This window comes from Sesamum indicum, linkage group LG10, assembly GCF_026168435.1.
Source record: "Sesamum indicum cultivar Baizhima isolate 11 linkage group LG10, ASM2616843v1, whole genome shotgun sequence".
Classification (NCBI taxonomy): Eukaryota; Viridiplantae; Streptophyta; class Magnoliopsida; order Lamiales; family Pedaliaceae; genus Sesamum; species Sesamum indicum.
The window spans coordinates 1326973-1340226 of NC_142666.1; the positions used below are offsets into that span (position 1 = coordinate 1326973).

The 13254-nt window shown below is 31.2% G+C and overlaps 1 protein-coding gene across 1 annotated transcript; it reads left to right on the forward strand.

Moving 5' to 3' along the window:
- Positions 1–7105: 7105 nt before the first annotated feature.
- LOC105172714 (U-box domain-containing protein 26) lies at positions 7106–8918 on the forward strand. Its single transcript, XM_011094259.3, has one exon. The coding sequence runs from the start codon at positions 7425–7427 to the stop codon at positions 8670–8672; it is 1248 nt and encodes a 415-aa protein (XP_011092561.1). The 5' UTR covers positions 7106–7424; the 3' UTR covers positions 8673–8918.
- The last annotated feature ends 4336 nt before the right edge of the window (positions 8919–13254 follow it).

A 13254-nucleotide genomic window follows, 5' to 3' on the forward strand; every position in this document is an offset into this window, starting at 1 on the left:
TATCGATTATTATCGTTACACTTTTATCTCATATTGAAAAAAAAATCTCATCTGAATCAAATTCATCTTATTAATTTTGTATTAATATGAATTACGAAAGCAAAATATACTGAAAATTGTTAAAAATACACGTATTTATTTTTAGTATTCTCTCTTGCCATATAATTTTGTTTTCAGATAGGATTTGTATTAGGGCAAATTACAGCTACTTTCTGGAGGTTTGGTATAATTGTGAATACTTCTTGTTGTTTGAAAAATTACAAATATTTTTCTCAAATAAAAAATAATTATATAGTCCTTAGATGGTGAGGTTAAAATTATCATTGTGCACTTGCTATTCTTTTTTTTTTTTAATAAAAGAAAACATTTGAAAGAAAATGTAAATTTGAGGGTGGGTAAAGTAATAATTGATTGAAAATATTAGTTTATAAAAATATTTTATAAAATTTTAAAAAATATATAAATTAGGATTTATAATCCAAATGCACGTTTTAGGCAATTTTTTCTAAGAATTGAATGAACACCTAATGGAATATGTTTGTTGGTACAAGGACGAAAGTTAAAATCAGTGAGATGTTCGTAATTTATCAAATAATAAGAAGATATTTGTAATTATGTTAAATTTCAGAAATAGTAATAGTAATTTGCCATTTTTATTAGATGGATTGAACATAAAAATACTAAAAAAAAAAAAAAAATGAATAACGAGAGCGAGAATGAACTCATATCAACAGTGTGACTTATATCTTATTGATATTATGTAAATAATATCTGATAATTTCAGATCCGATTCATATAAAAAGGCTTCAACATTGCAATTGAAGGTAGATAATAAGTCAAAATCAAATTTAGGAGCATAAAAGAATAGAACAGAGTCCCATGTTTTGAGCCGTGAAATGAAACTAAATACAAAGGAGGAAGAGTTTAGAATATTCTTACAATCTTTTTCGACTCATCATCACTATTTTTATGGGTTTAATGCAATTTATCCTCGTGTGATAATAAAAATGAGCAAATTACTTTCTTATAAAAAATAAATAGCAATTTACCGTTATGTGTTTTAAAAAACATAGAAAAATAAATTTCTATATATAAAAAAATATAAGAGAGTAAATTACTATTTTATTTTTTATAAAAAGACTGTTTGCTTATCTTCTATAATACATATTGATAAATTGCAATTTACCCCTATTTTTATACTTAGCGCATCAATTCATATTCGGGTCCATGATGCTTGATGCTTTAATAATGTTGTAAGAATACACAAAGCAGAGTTAGATGTTGTCCTGTCCTGTCCTGTCCTGTCTTCACAACCAATGCAACCCACCACTTTTATTATTTGCCAAATAGGGGTTGAGAGTTTGGTTCAATTTTTTAAAATTTAATTATGATCATAAGAGTGTTTTGGTAATTTTAATTTAAAGTTACATTTGATAGACTGTAAATGATGACCAAAAGTTATAAATAAATAAAAAATGACATAAATGGACCACCTAAGATTAGGATTTTTACTTTTGAGCGCAAGAAACAGTGACATATTGGTTGCTTCTCACAATTGCCAAATTAAAAAGAAAAAAGTGAGAACTCAATTATTGGAAAATCAGACCACAAATAAAAGGCCTATCCATTTTCTGATAGCGCATATCCACAACACAACTCCAACTACGCCTTTACTCTCTTTACATTCCACTCCCGTTGCGCTCGGATTGAATCTTTTATTGTAAATTTTGTTTCATTTAATATATATACGTTACGTATATATATATCATTATTTTATTTTAAAAAAGATTTTATGTACATAGTATGTGCATTTTAAATGACGTTAAATATAAAATCGACTTTGCAGTAGAAAATTCGATCCGTGCAATGGGACATTTAATTCTTAGAAAATAACAATCATGTCTTAAACCACAGAAAGTAACTCTAAAATGGTGGAAAGAAGAAAGTGTTGATTTCTGGACTACGTACCCTAAATCCATTATTAAAAAGTAATTGTGGATTTAGGGTTGTGTACAATTTAATCAAAAATATACCCTTTCTTTTTATCTATTCCTTTGACTTAAAATGATCCTTTTCGTGATTCGTGTTCCTTTAAAAATATTATGCTCATCGTTAGAGTCTTAGTTATTTTAAAATTGTTTAATCATAGATTCACTTTTCTCTTAATTTTTATTTCTTAGAGAAAAAGTTTGTTAAATGTATCGAATATGAAATGATTCTCTTTTATATACAATAATTTAAATAATCAACCAATAAAATTACAGATCCACGACATAATATTACGTTACATAACTAAAAGTTTATTTTCGAAAAGTATATTATGACGATTTGAACTTTGAGACTTCAACACAATGTTAGGTTTTGTGTTCTAGCCCATTTCTAAAATGGGCCAAAACACAAAACCTTGTTTGTTTTTATGTTTTGCACACCTCCACTAGGTGTGCAATTGTAATTTAATTTTTTTTATTACTTTTTTTTTTATTTTTTATTCTTCTCTTAACATAAATATATATATTATATTTCACTAACAAACAAAATACTATATATACAGACACATATATATTACTAAATTTATATATTAAAAGACATGATTTGACAATGAACAGTAACTTCTGTCTCCAAAATCCCAACATCAAACCTACACCACTTATTTTACATTATTTTATATTATATCAAAACACAAATCCAAACATACCATCCATCTTAAAACACATACTTACTTATCTCTATTTTTCTCTCTCTATCTCCAAAACACCAAAACAAAAACATCCAAAACATTAATCCAAACATAGTGCAAATTTCTCGAGGGGTGGCTGAAAAGGTTTTGAGGACGAACGATAATATGTAGAGATATAAGTGTGTGATGATGTGCATACAAGTGTCAAAATATGGATTTTGAACTTAAAATTATAGTATTGGATACGTCAAATTTGAGAGAAAATAATTAGGGAAAAAAAGTAAAAGATTAGAAACTGAATAATTTATGTAAAAGTTAGAAAAAGTGAAAGAAATGGCAACTCTGCAGTTACATCAACAAGACATGATGTTGTATATGGAATCCACCTCATTTTAGATTGGAGAATAGGGGTGGAAGGAAGGGAACAATACATTGATTGATGATGAGAAGAGGGTGGTGTGTGTGTGTGTGTTTCGCAGAAGGAGAGAACACAAGAGAGAGGTGAGGTGGGGTGGGGCTTAGCCAGGAGCACGTGCGAAGAGCTGTTATCACGTGCACACCCCGAAACACAAAAAGGTAGGTTCAATTAAGCACAGGGCACGCGCCACCTCACTCCCTTCCTTCAACCACCTATCCCTGCTCCCTCATTAAATAATAAGTATTATATTAATGATAATAATATGGGAGTTTTTGTGTGTTGCGCCCTTATTAGTCCCATCATCCATCACCATACAATCCTCATAAAGAATTGAAATTAATTAAGGGTTGTGGGAGAATGAGAATCGCAGTGCAGGCTTTTAAGGATTTCTTCTTCAAATTATTGGAGATGGAAGATTAACATGAGAGATATTTAATTAAGATGGGAGTGTAATTGCATTTGCACGGGTGTTTATTAACTGGCAACACCACCCTCACCCATGAGATGGATGTAGGGAATAATTTGCTAACCCCGACCCTACCCTAACAAATTTACTTCTCTACCAATACAGGATTCTTTCAACTTCAAGCAACACCATACCTATAGCTATGCTATAACCACGTTCCGATATATATTCTTTTGTAAATTATTATTTTTTTATTTCTCTGAATACTTTTAAGGGTTTCTAATTAATTAATTATATTATTTGTAGTTTTTAATAATTAAAAAGATATATAAAATTATATGCACAAAGAAATACAAGAAAAAAGTATACATTAATCGAAATAATTATATACGTCTATCTCAATTTGTTGAAATTGAGATTTCATAATTATAAGGTCAGAAGTGCAGCTCACATTAATAACTATTTTAGTAATTATGGTTTATATATTGTAATAATAGTTTTTGGTTAATTATGAAATGATAAAGTATTTTTTGAAATAGAAAAATGAATAAAAAGTGTATTTGATTTGTGACGTAAGGTATAGATGAGAATGAAGGTACATTAGGAGATAAATGGAAGTTGGGAGAAGGGAACAAATAGCTCATACTCAGAGTCATAGCTGATAGCTGTCCGTTACCCGCACATTCCTCTATTTATGTTTGACCCTTTGACCACGCGTCACCTCATTTCCCCTTACCCTCCCACCAAATATCAAATCAAGTACCTCTCTCTCTCTCTCTCTCTCTCTGCCAGCTGTTTCTTTCTACAAATATCATATTATTAAAAAAAATTAATTATATAATAAATATAATATATTATTATAATAATTAATCTATAATTTTAAAAAAAAATTAGTTCTTCAAATCACATTACAATTGTATATTTTTTATTGATCTAATATTATTATATCTAATGCTTATTTTAACTAATAGAAAATATAATATTTGATAGTAGTTATATGATTATTGAACAATAATCTAAAATTTTAATTGTAAGCATAATTTAATTTGTATCGATCGTAATGTGACTTTTTACTAACAACATACAAATAAAAGTAAATTTGTAAAAATTAATTAGATATTTTGATAATTATTTACGTTTTATATTATAAACACATGAAAATGACTTGAGAAAATATTTTCGACTTATTTTAGATCCATAAAGTAAATGATATTTTTCACAAAAATAAATAATGCAATCACTTTACAATAACATGTGTTCACTCTATCATATCATGACAAAAGTTAGTTTAAAAGTTGTGAAATGTTTTTTATTTAAAATTACTTAAATTATAAAAATTAATTGATGTAAAATTTGAAAGAAATTATAAAGATTTAAAAATAAAACGTAACTTATGATGAAAAATGTCTAAGAATTTAATATAAATGGATAGAAAAAAATTAGAAATTAATGATGAGAAAAGTAATTAATATATGAAATAATGATTAAAAAAGTGTAACCGAAATTTAAATAAAATAAAATATAAAAAATTGTAAAGAGTAACTTATAATGAAAATAATTAAGAATTTAACATTGAAAGAACTAAAAATAAGGGTAAGAAATTAATAATGAGAGATACTAATTAATGAAAAGCTAATATAATTAATGGTTCATATTTATAGATATAAATGTATATGACAAATTATATCAAAACTAACTTGTCCATTTCATTTCACATGTAAAAGAAAGATCGAAACCTTGATTGATTTAATTTTAAATAATATAATAATATGATGAAATCGTCACCAGGAAAATTATTTAAGATAGAATGTGTTGGATGAAGAATTTAATGAGGGCTTCATTTAAGCTGCATTTATCGCTGTAATTTTTTGTACACTTGTAGGATCTCACCTACTTGCTCTATGAATAACTATGATTATTTTTTAATTATATATCTATAAAAAATTTCTCCAAAATTAACTATGACCCATTTAATTTTCATTATTAACTTGTATAAGCAACTCAACACATTCAATTAAGTTGCTTACGCCTCCATTTCTAATTTAAAAGCTCGATATTGATGCTGTGTTCGAATTGAATAAATCAATACATCTAAATAGGTGAATTGAGTTATCAAACCAAACAACATAAATCTATATTTTTTTTATTATGTTAATTAAATAATTCATCTCACAAAATAAACAGGCTTACGAAACAAGAAAGAATGAATATATTAATTTGTGTTCAATTTACAGGTCATTTATTGGTACTTTTTTACTTTTGGACATGATAAATCCAGCTAAAATAGCTTTTTGAAATGGATAAATATACATAAAATATTTAATATATGCTGTACAGTTAGAATCAAATTTGATTTGTTAATATTTAATTAATTACAATTTAGTGGGAGTGGTCCCTGTCCCTGCCTCCTACAGTGGGTTGGAATGATTCATCAGTGTGTTTTTTAATGTACCTATGCAGTTGTCCGGAATCTTCCTACCCAGCAGCTTATCAACATTCAGCGCTAAATTCACCCAACCCTAACCGACCTAGCTATTCCCCTGTAATGTATTGGTCTACATTCCAGAGTGCCCAATGGGGAGCCTTCAACTTAATTTCCACATTTGCTTCAAATTGTATTACAGCTTTTGGAATTTGCACCCTTAATTACCCCCCCCCCTCCCCCCCTCTCTCTCTCTCTCTATATATATATATATCTCCTTATCACTGAAGGGGAAGAAGGATTGCACTTGATGCATCAAATTATAAATTATATTCAAAGTGGTTTAGGGAGAGTTACCTACCAAGAATATTGAGTTATAGTTTAATGGCAAAATTACGGTTCCATATTTATAGAATCACGAGTGCTTTTGAGTTTTTGTCTACCTTTTGTATGATAAAAATTTGTAATCCATCAACAATATCAACAAGTATAACAAATATTAATATTTTTTGGTTTCAATATTAGTACGAGGATATAATAGTTAAGTCACTAAACTTTTACTTAATCTTCACTTGATTACTAGAGATGGAACTTAATTTTTTTATGGGCAATAATGCTTCAATAAGTTTTGTTGTAATGAATCTATTATGACATAATCTTTTATTTTTTTTATGCTGATTGTATTCTATATTGGTTACGGGCAACAAATTTATTTAATTTATAAATCCCAACACTCTCTTTCGGCTAGATATTTTTTTCAGAAAAAATAAAAATAAAATCAGTATAGATAATATTTCATATATCACAAGACTCGCAACAATATGAAAATTTTTAAAAGTAATATATATTCTACAAATCAACAAATAAGTATACCAATGAAAATGAAGTCATTACTAATTATTAGTGAGATCAAATCACATAATTCACATGACTGTAGCAAGTCTAGAAGCATAATTACCAAACATCTGGAACAACTAGGATGATGTGAACACAGCAAAACAACAAGGGCAAGAAGGCAAAAGACTCACCAAATCAGTCAAGCTCAAAACAGCAAATAAACGAAGAGAGGAACAAATTTAATTGCAATGATGTAAACAGGAGTTGGATTTTAGGGAAATAAAAAAAACAGTGGGCCTCAGCCCCCCACCACCACCGAGTCCCCACCCACATTCCCTTTGACCACCAAACCCAACCATGGTTAACATCCCACCAGCACCACCATCCATGGTTAGTAAACCACACGTGTGGCGGATGAATGGCGATGCCTAATAGTACAAATCGGTCAGAATAAAACCAGAGCAATGTCCCTCTGTTCCCATTTCGTATATAAACCATCACTCCCCCAACAGAGTGAAAGGGAATTTGCAGTCCTCTCTGAATTAGTATTACTCTTTCTCTAGTTTCTGTCCCTCTTCCACATTCTTTATTCGTGCTTGTGTTATTTTTTTAGCATAGTGTAGCAGAGAAGAAGAATACAAATATAGAGTGGTCAGAAGTTAACATGCCTGCCAGTTTGGAGCCATTGGACGTCGGCGTGCAGATTCCGTACCATTTCCGGTGCCCGATTTCCTTAGAATTGATGCGCGATCCTGTTACTGTTTGTACAGGCCAGACGTACGACCGTTCGAGTATAGAATCGTGGGTGGCTACCGGGAATACCACTTGTCCCGTTACCCGGGTGCCGTTGACGGATTTTACCCTCATCCCGAACCACACCCTCCGGCGGCTTATTCAGGATTGGTGCGTCGCGAACCGGTCCTTCGGAGTGGAGCGTATACCCACACCGAAACAACCAGCGGACCCGGGATTGGTTCGGACTTTGTTGGCTCAAGCTTCTTCCGGCTCGGGTTCGTACAGTATGAGAGTTTCGGCGTTGAGGAGGCTGAGGGGACTTGCGCGTGACTCGGATAAGAACCGTTCTGTTATTGCTGCTAACAACGCACGCGAGGTTTTGTTGTCCATTGCGTTCTCGGATGTAGGTTCGGAATCGTCCGATTTGAATCACGAGGCGCTCGCGGTTTTGTCCATGTTCGCGCTTTCTGAACCGGAGTGCCTGTTCGTGGCTTCCGAGTCGGAACGGGTCGGGTACCTGGTTAAGTTACTGTTCCATTCATCGGTCGACATCCGAGTCAACTCGGCGGCTGTTATCGAGACTGTTGTCGCAGGAATCCGGTCGTCGGAGCTCCGTGCGCAAATCAGCAGTGCCGACGGAGTGTTTGAGGGTATCGTTGGGATTTTGAATTATCCTCTGGTTTACCCGAGGGCGTTAAAAATCGGAATCAAGGCGTTGTTCGCTTTGTGTTTGGTGAAGCAGCACCGGCACAAGGCGGTTGCAGCGGGGGCAGTGGAGGCGTTGATCGACAGGTTGCCGGAGTTCGAGAAGTGCGACTCGGAGAGAGCGCTAGCAACGGTGGAGTTGCTCTGCCGGATTCCATCCGGTTGCGCGGCGTTTGAGTCACACGCGCTGACGGTTCCGCTGCTGGTGAAGATCATTCTAAAGATCTCCGATCGCGCGACGGAGTACGCCGCCGGTGCTTTGCTGTCGCTCTGCTCAGCCTCGGAGAGAGCTCAGGCTGACGCGGTGGCGGCCGGCGTGTTGACTCAGTTGCTGCTGCTGGTGCAGAGCGATTGCACGGAGAGAGCGAAACGGAAAGCGCAAATGCTCCTGAAGTTACTGCGGGACTCCTGGCCACGTGATTCCATCGCCAGATCGGATGATTTTGCCGGGAGCGACGTCGTTCCATTTTGATATATTTTTCAAATATTTTTCCTCTTAAATCTTATGTCTATTTAATTTCTTAGGTAAAAATATATATATATATATATCTATAAAGAAAAATAGCAAAAGACTTAAGAGGAGTTAGATATCATAGGTAGGGTACATAAGAAAGCAGTTGTATGTATTTTTGTAAATTCAGATTTTTATTTTTGTAGGAAATATTTTTGTTGAAGAAAAAAACAAAGTGGAAATTATTAAATCTATATTTCATTTAAATATCTTCCATCCCCCCCTTTTTTTTGTGAATTTTATGTGGATCTAGTAAAATAAATAATTATAAAATATACGCATATAATCAAATATATACAACACATATTTTAAAAATAAAAATTAGGGATAATTACACTCCCCTCTTTTGAGTTTGGTATAATTATATGCAGACACCTATGTGATTTGAGAAATTACATCTAGTCCCCCTAATTTGCTGATATTAACAAAAAAATTGAGTGAAAAATTGATTTTCATCATCGATTTACTTATTACTAATTTATTGTAGGTCAAATAATTTTTTTTGAATAAACTACTCTTATAACGATGAAAATATACCTCCTTACATGCATTAACGCGTGAAAGACGTATAGGGTAATTTAATCATAAAAGTATTTATTTGACCTGCAATAATTTAATAATATGTCAATCGTTGGCAATGTAGAATTTTTTTATACTTTTGTTAATATCAGTCAGTTCGGTGAATTTTGACTAACGGAGGGACTTATGTGTTAAATAAAAGCAAACTTCAAATGTGCTAAATATAATTCTTCAAAACCATAGGGGGTTTATATGTAATTACACCAAATATTATGGAAGGAAAGTGTAATTATCCCTAAAAATTAATATATGATTAAAAGCGGAAAAATTGATCATGATGAACGTGGGTGAAGGTAAAATGGAAAATAAACATGATAAAATATTGACGGTTAAAAAATTATGTGGATTATTTAAAATAAATAAGTAGCTATATTAGTATGTTTAAAATAAATAAATAAATAATTATAATGATATAAACTGGAAGAGAGATTTATATATTTTTTTTTTAATATAAGTATAGATGTAATGAAATTGAAGGAATTATTTTGTGAGAATAAATTCGAAATTTGGTCATACATATATGTTGCATTATGGCGGAATTTATACATCCTCACGTACTTGATAGAGACATTACTCGAAGCATCACAATCTCATTAGTTGCCCTCAATTCATAATGTTAAGTATAAACAACAAGAACCCTACCATTTCAATATTGTATAATAATTTATTACAATTATTTGAAAAGATAGATAGAAAGAACTTATTCGCGGGAACAATTTAAACTTTTTTCGTTGATACATCAAATTTAAATGGAGTTTGAGTGCGTTTTAAGGTTTCAAAATATCCTATCAGATGTTAACTGCTATTTAACAATATTTTCAAGAAACTGCTTCTAGGGGTAAAAAAGTTTTTTTTTAGATTTTGACATACTTTTTCAATTTTAATCATGTTAATTACAAAATTATTGTTACTGATATTTTATAAGTTTTGAAATAAGATCTGAAAACTTATATATTTTATGGGCCTATAAAAAGTTCTAAATAAGTTTAACCGAACCCTTATCTAATTAGTATTTGGGCTAATTATATTTTGTCATTCAAACAATGATTGTTTTTACACTTTGACATACATATATATATATATAGATTTTGTGTTAACTTATCATTTCAACTTTAAAACTTTTTGTACTTTGCCATTTGTAACTGTTTTTGAACCAAATATTTTTATTTAACAAACATCACATGCAGTACAAATATGCTATTTAAGAATTATGTGACGTGATATTTTTCACATATGTAGAACATGTGATATTTTTTGGACACAAAAAGAAAAAAACTATTCCAAGAATTAGGATGAAGCATGAAAGGATTATGATGTTACAATACATTGTTGGAAAAGATAAAAGATGGGGCCTTTGAGATGAGGAAGACAAAAAGGGGGCAGAAGGTATCACATACAGACAGACATACATACATACATACAACATACATTGTGAGAGGTAGGTAACAAAAATTGATGGCTCAACTTCCTTTGACCATAGAGTGCCAGAATGTCTATGTTAGGAATAATGGCATGTTATTGTTAGCAACAATGTGTGGGGAAAATTGATAAAAGAGAAAGGGCATAAAGGTGAGGAGTGTACATCTGTGAATGTGATGCTCTCACATGCTCCTCAAATCACACCATGGAAATGGAATCTCACATCCCCTTTTGATTTCTTCCCTTCCTTCATTCCAACTACTCATCATCTATTTCACTCATTGTTTGTAAAATTATCAATATTCTTTGGTTTTAACATCCGTCCAACAACTAGTCCATTATGTTAGTTTTCGTTAGATTTTCATTAATTTTTTAAATTGAGAACTGGTCAAAATACCCTGATCGTCTTTTCATATATACTAGTAAGTGCGACACATCTTATGTATGAGCATAATTTTTAAAAATGAATTAAAATAAAATACTTAAATAAATTATATTATTACTTTTTGTAGTTTGAAATATACCTAAGAATATATATTGAGATAAACCTTTTGATTTACAAAAGAAATTGAAAAAATAAAGATAATAAAATAATGTAGGAAAACTAAAAAAAATAACCAGCAAAATGTAGTTATGAAAAACTATGATAAATGGAGAAGTTAAGAAATAATTATTTAATTAATTTAAAATTTTAAAAATAAACGACATACCAAATTAAATTAAGTGAGATGCGAAAATGGTGTTCTCACTTTATACAGAATATATATATATATATATAGTTTTTTAATATATAAATAGCAGGGGCAAAGTGGATTTTCAGAGCTTAGACCAATGATAATATAATTTCATCGAATATCACGGAGGTATTGATAGTTATGTCAAATCGTATGAAAACTCGCTGTAACTTACTTATATATATATTGATATGAGCTTGAAATGAAGTTCGTCTTGTAGTTGTAAAAACACGGTGGATGCGAACTTCAATCAGGTGTCTTAACCTTGTATCTACGTATTACGAATAAAAAATATTGTCTTAATTATAGCATCTGATATTTAAATCAGTGATGTCGTTCAGATAAAAACATGTAGAACATATGGCTCATTAGAGATCTAGCTTTTGATTGCCAAGTTATCTATAACAATGGTACTCGGATCGATCACATCAATATAACATATCAGTGAGCGTTGTGATGTATTATGAATCCTACGGTCCAAATCATTTGTAGCAGCACTCGGGTCGACCCAACCTTATTGAGAGTGTACGGATCTTTCTCTTATTCTTTTCAGTTTTCTATTTTGGGCTGTATGTCACTATTACCAATTAATAAGCCCATTTACGTTGCATGGCAAGCTTTGTATTAAATTAGGCCCATTGGCCCATATATCTCAGATTGGGCTTTCTTTCTATTTTCCAAATTCTTAGACACATCGAATTTTACGTTATGATTTAACAGTTCTTGCATCTATCAAGATTGTCGACGAAATTCACGATATTGGGAAATTTTAATTCGGACCCAATTCAATTGAACTTAAACTAATTATATAATAAGTGTAATAGTTTGTTGTGTAATTGATGCACAATTCAGAAAAAATGACCAATTATATAGCAAGTGATTGGTATTTGCTTTGTGATAGGTTTGATTCAGCGAAATTTGATTCGGATAAAAAATTTCCCACAAACACACACCAACATATTACCTTAATATATTTTCATTTTGACAAACATATGTGAAAAGTATTATAATTCGAGCCGGTTTAGGAGGTCAATTCATTGAAATCAAGGCTATGATTTGAACTTCTTGTTACTGTTTTTTTTTTTTTATGGATAATGTGTTTTAGTGTAAGACAGGATTATGACGCCTTTAATACGCCAGATACATCTCAAATTCTCATGGAACAAGACCTATAAAATAAGACAGTGTCAGAATCAGTACACACAAGACAAGACAGTGTCTGAATCACATTGAGAATGTGTTGGTAATAATAGTCCAAAGCTCAACCAAATAAATCATAAGTACGAGTAATACACTTATCATGCTATTAGTCATTTTTACTGAATTATACCAACTACACAATAAATATATTACACTTACCCTATAATTATTAATTCAGGTCCAATCAAATTTGATTTGAATTAAAATTTCCCTTTATCTTAATTAGATTTTTTCCCATATTCAGCATCCTAGTTCGGAGTTGGTCATCTCGTTGGCAGGTTTGTCGTCCTCTGAATTGAATTTTTTTTCCCAAATATTATTGCTTCTTCTATTATAATTAACATCTATATAGTGCGTATGTAAAATGTTTAAAACCCCTCTCCCGGAAGGGCAACATACCCAATTAGGTTTAGGACTCATGTGTTTCTCACTCTGGTCGAGGTTTGGATTCAGTGCCATTTGATAACTTTGTACTTGTAAGCTCAGGAGGATGATACGTGCATGGACCGTAGAAGTAATACCATTTAGTCATAAGTACCCAATTATATTTTAGGTAATGATACGTCATTTATTACTTTCACACTAATCTATAAACTTTTCTCTCAATTTCT